At 42.6% G+C, this 5,000-nt stretch overlaps 1 protein-coding gene across 1 annotated transcript in view; it reads left to right on the top strand.

Moving 5' to 3' along the window:
- Nucleotides 1-5,000, top strand: part of Fak (protein tyrosine kinase 2 Fak) — a 55,309-nt gene that overhangs the window by 23,670 nt on the left and 26,639 nt on the right. Inside the window, exons 11-12 of the mRNA XM_080280320.1 lie at nt 2,144-2,360; nt 3,471-3,661. Coding sequence (XP_080136446.1) covers nt 2,144-2,360; nt 3,471-3,661 — 408 coding nt within the window. The remainder of the gene's footprint in view (nt 1-2,143; nt 2,361-3,470; nt 3,662-5,000) is intronic.

The following is a 5,000-nucleotide window of genomic DNA, read 5'->3' as shown; positions in this document are numbered from 1 at the left end:
GCCTTTATCAATCTTTTTCTGTGCCTGTCCTCCTCTCTTCCTATTTCTCACCATCATCCACTCACTTGATGTAGTGCTGCCTACTTCTTCCTTAGCCTTTATCATTCTTTTTCTGTGCCTGTCCTCCTCTCTTCCTATTTTTCACCATCATCCACTCACTTGATGTAGTGCTGCCTACTTCTTCCTTAGCCTTTATCATTCTTTTTCTGTGCCTGTCCTCCTCTCTTCCTATTGCTCACCTTCATCCACTCACTTGATGTAGTGCTGCCTACTTCTTCCTTAGCCTTTATCATTCTTTTTCTGTGCCTGTCCTCCTCTCTTCCTATTTCTCACCATCATCCACTCACTTGATGTAGTGCTGCCTACTTCTTCCTTAGCCTTTATCATTCTTTTTCTGTGCCTGTCCTCCTCTCTTCCTATTTCTCCCATCTTTCCTGTCACTTCTTATTGCTTTTCTTTCCTTTACAGGTGGCTTTACATTGAGTGACAAGCCAAATGGTTTCCTGTAAGCCAAGAAACCATTTACAACGCTGGGTGGTAACCATATAACCAAACCATACGTGCTGCCTACGTGTCAACAAGTGGGTTGGTGGAGGGTTAGTGCCCCTCCCCGTAAAACAACTAACTCAGAGTCAAATGGCAACCCCTTACGGGATTATGGCGTCTGGCAATAGATAGATAGATTATTATTATTATTATTTTTATGATTTATTGTTATTATTACTACAGTATTATTATTATTATTATTATTATTATTATTGTTATTTTTATTATTATTATTATTATTATTATTATTATTGTTATTATTATTATTATTATTATTATTATTATTATTATTATTGTTATTTTTATTGTTATTGTTATTATTATTATTATTATTATTAGTATTAGTATTATTATTGTTATTTTTATTATTGTTATTGTTATTATTATTATTATTATTATTTTATTATTATTATTGTTGTTGCTGTTATTTTTCATCATTTTATTTTTACTGTTATTATAATTATTATTATTATTATCTCTAATTCTAATTCTAAATCACATAAACCTGTCTCTAATTCTATCTTTAATTCTGTCTCTATTTCTGTCTATCTATCTATCTATCTATTGCCAGACGCCTCAATCCCGTTTGGGGTGGCCACAAACAAATCACCTCCAAGTCGCCCTGTCCCCCGCCATTTCACTGCCCTGCTCCCAACTCACACCCCCCTCTCTCATATACCTCTCCACCCCATCCCTCCATCTCATCCTCAGCCTCCCCCTCCCTCTTCCCCCCTCCACCTCACTCACATACACTCTCTTCGTCAGTCTCTCACCCTCCATCCTCTCCACCCCATCCCTCCATCTCATCCTTGGCCTCCCCCTCCCTCTTCCCCCCTCCACCTCACTCACATACACTCTCTTTGTCAGTCTTTCACCCTCCATCCTCTCCACCCCATCCCTCCATCTCATCCGAGGCCTCCCCCACCCTCATCCCCCTCCACCTCACTCACATACACTCTCTTCATCAGTCTCTCACCCTCCATCCTCTCCACCCCATCCCTCCATCTCATCCTTGGCCTCCCCCTCCCTCTTCCCCCCTCCACCTCACTCACATACACTCTCTTCATCAGTCTCTCACCCTCCATCCTCTCCACCCCATCCCTCCATCTCATCCTCGGCCTCCCCCTCCCTCTTCCCCCCTCCACCTCACTCACATACACTCTCCTCATCAGTCTTTCACCCTCCATTCTCTCCACATATATCTATCTCTATTTCTAATTCTAAAACAAGCTCTATCTCTATCCCTTAACAGACAGACTATCTCTAATTCTATCTCTCATCCCTTAACAGACATCATGCAGCAGTTCGACCATCCACACATCATCAAACTCATCGGCATATCTTCGTACCTCTAATTCTAAATCTCATAATCTATCTCTGTCTCTAATTCTAAATCTCATAATCTATCTCTGTCTCTAATTCTAAATCTCATAACCTATCTCTATCTCTCTCATCCCTTAACAGACATCATTCAGCAGTTTGACCATCCACACATTAATCTGTGTCTAACTTCATCTCAAATTCTAAATCACATAAAGCTGTCTCTACTTCTAACTTTAAATCTCATAATCCATCTTCATCTCCTATCCCTTAACAGACATCATGCAGCAGTTCGACCACCCACACATCATCAAACTCATCGGCATCTGCTCGTACCCCCCCATATGGATTGTGATGGAGTTGGCGCGGCACGGAGAGATGCGCGCGTATCTTCAGAACAACAAGGACCGGCTGGGGTTGTCGACCCTAGTGCTGTACGCCTATCAGCTCTCCACCGCTCTCTCCTACCTCGAGAGTAAGAAGTTTGTGCATAGGTGAGTAGTAGTGATGATGATAGTAGTAGCTGTAATTGTAGTTCTAATAATAATAATAATGATAATAATAATGATAATAATAATAATAGTAAAAAGTTTGTGCATAGGTAAGTAGTGGTGATGATGATGATGATGATGGTGGTGATGATGGTTGTGGTGGTGATGATGATAGTTGTAGTTGTAATTGTAATAATAATAATAATAATAATAATAATAATGATGATGATGATAATGATGGTTATAATGATAATAGTAATAGTAGTTGTTGTAATAATGATAATAATAATAATAATAATAATAATAATAATAATGATGATAACAATAATGATAGTGTTGGTAATAATGATAATAATAGTAATAACAGTAATGATAATGAGCAGTAATAATGATGACAATAATTATAATGATAATAATAATAATAATAATAATAATAAATCACACTGACCATCTCACCACAACACTCCTTCCCTCTCTCTCACTCTCTCTCTGACTTTCTTCAAATAAATAGCCACACTCCCTCACTCTCTCCCTCTCTTACTCACTCACATATTCTCTCCTTCTCTCTCACTCTCTCTCCCTCTCTCCCTCCCTCCCTCACTCACATATTCTCTCCTTCACTCCCTCACTCTCTCCCTCCCTCACTCACTCACACATTCTTTCCTCTCTCTCTCTCACTTTTTCTTATCAGACATATAGCAACCCGTACCTTGCCCACCCACTCACTTGCACACTAAAATATTCTCTCCCTCTCTCTCTCTCTCTCTCTCTCTCACTCACTTTCTTGCTTTAATTCCAGGGACATAGCGGCCAGGAATGTGCTAGTGTCAGCCCATGAGTGTGTCAAACTGGCAGAATTTAGCTTATCTCACTCAAAATTTCTCTAGCCTCACTCTGTCACATACTTCCGTTCTCCCTCGCTCCCTCCCTCACTTTCTCACTTTCTCGCTTTAATTCCAGGGACATAGCAGCCAGGAATGTGCTAGTGTCAGCCCATGAGTGTGTCAAACTGGCAGAATTTAGCTTATCTCACTCAAAATTTCTCTAGCTTCACCCTGTCACATACTTCCATTCTCCCTCTCTCATTTTCTCACATTCTCGCTCTAATTCCAGGGACATAGCGGCCAGGAATGTGCTAGTGTCAGCCCACGAGTGTGTCAAACTAGCAGACTTTGGGCTGTCGCGCTGGGTGGAGGATCAGAGTTACTACAAAGCCAGCAAAGGAAAATTGCCGATTAAATGGATGGCTCCGGAGAGTATCAATTTTAGACGGTTTACCTCAGCGAGTGATGTGTGGATGTTTGGTGAGTGACTATGACTACTATTATGACTACTACTATTGCTGCGGCTATTGCTACTTCTACTACTACCTCTACTACTGCTACGACTACTACTAACAATAATAATAAGAATAAGAATGATACTACTACTGCTACTACTACTACTACTACTACTACCACTACTACTACTACTACTACTACTACTACTACTACTACTATTCCTAACAGAGCCACAGAAACTAACAAACTGAGCCTATCTTTCTATACTATTTTTATTGTTACTACTACTACTGCTACTACTACTACTACTACTACTACTACTACTGCTACTACTATTCTTACTACTTCTGTTATTAGCGACACTTATATTACTACCTTACTACTTAACCCCTTCATGGCCGTCGGTCCGGAATTTGAAATATACTCCTGGTCACTTTCTGACATTTCAATATAATTTTTCTCCTTGCCATTTTGAAGAGGAAGTTCATACGCACTAACAGTTCAAATCCCAGCTTCCTAAACCCAATGTGTGGATGGTGCGAAAAGGTGTGCGTAGATTTGATAGGATGTAGCGAAGGATTTAGTACACAATATATTAGCATTGGCTTGAAAAAATATTATTACAAATCATTTTATCACGTTTTTTATATAAAGTGTGTTTGTGGTAGTTCTGAGTTATTTTGGACTGGTGGTGGTGGTGGTGGTGGGTGGTGAAGTGGTAGGAAGTGGTGTGAGAGGCGGTGTGGGGTGGTGAGAGGGTGCGTGCTGTGGTGCGATGTGGTGGTGAAGGGGTGCGAGAGGCAGTGTGGGGTGGTGAGAGGGTGCGTGCTGTGGTGCGAAGTGGTGCGAGAGGCGGTGTGGGGTGGTGAGATGGTGTGTGCTGTGGTGCAATGTGGTGGCGAAGTGGTGCGAGAGGCGGTGTGGGGTGGTGAGATGGTGCGTGCTGTGGTGTGATGTGGTGGTGAAGTGGTGCGAGAGGCGGTGTGGGGTGGTGAGATGGTGCGTGCTGTGGTGCGATGTGGTGGCGAAGTGGTGCGAGAGGCGGTGTGGGGTGGTGAGATGGTGCGTGCTGTGGTGCGATGTGGTGGCGAAGTGGTGCGAGAGGCGGTGTGGGGTGGTGAGATGGTGCGTGCTGTGGTGCGACGTGGTGGTGAAGTAGTGCGGGGTGAGTGTACCTGTGCTCCAGCCTTTCCTTCTTCCCCCCTCCTCTCCCGTAGTGAAGAGCTGTACGGCAAGGTGCTGGTGCCTTCTCACTCTTCAAGGAGATGTTGCTCTTGTCCTCCTTGGTAGTACGAGGACAACACTACCCCCCACCGTACTCTCCACCTCTAGGTCAGACCCAGTTCGGTCCTCGTTGCTCTCT

Source organism: Coenobita brevimanus, chromosome 10 (assembly GCF_032717465.1).
Source record: "Coenobita brevimanus isolate Jiangsu-jjx chromosome 10, ASM3271746v2, whole genome shotgun sequence".
Classification (NCBI taxonomy): domain Eukaryota; kingdom Metazoa; phylum Arthropoda; class Malacostraca; order Decapoda; family Coenobitidae; genus Coenobita; species Coenobita brevimanus.
The sequence above is the reverse complement of the archived record's forward strand: the minus strand, read 5'-3'. Positions and strand labels throughout refer to the sequence as shown.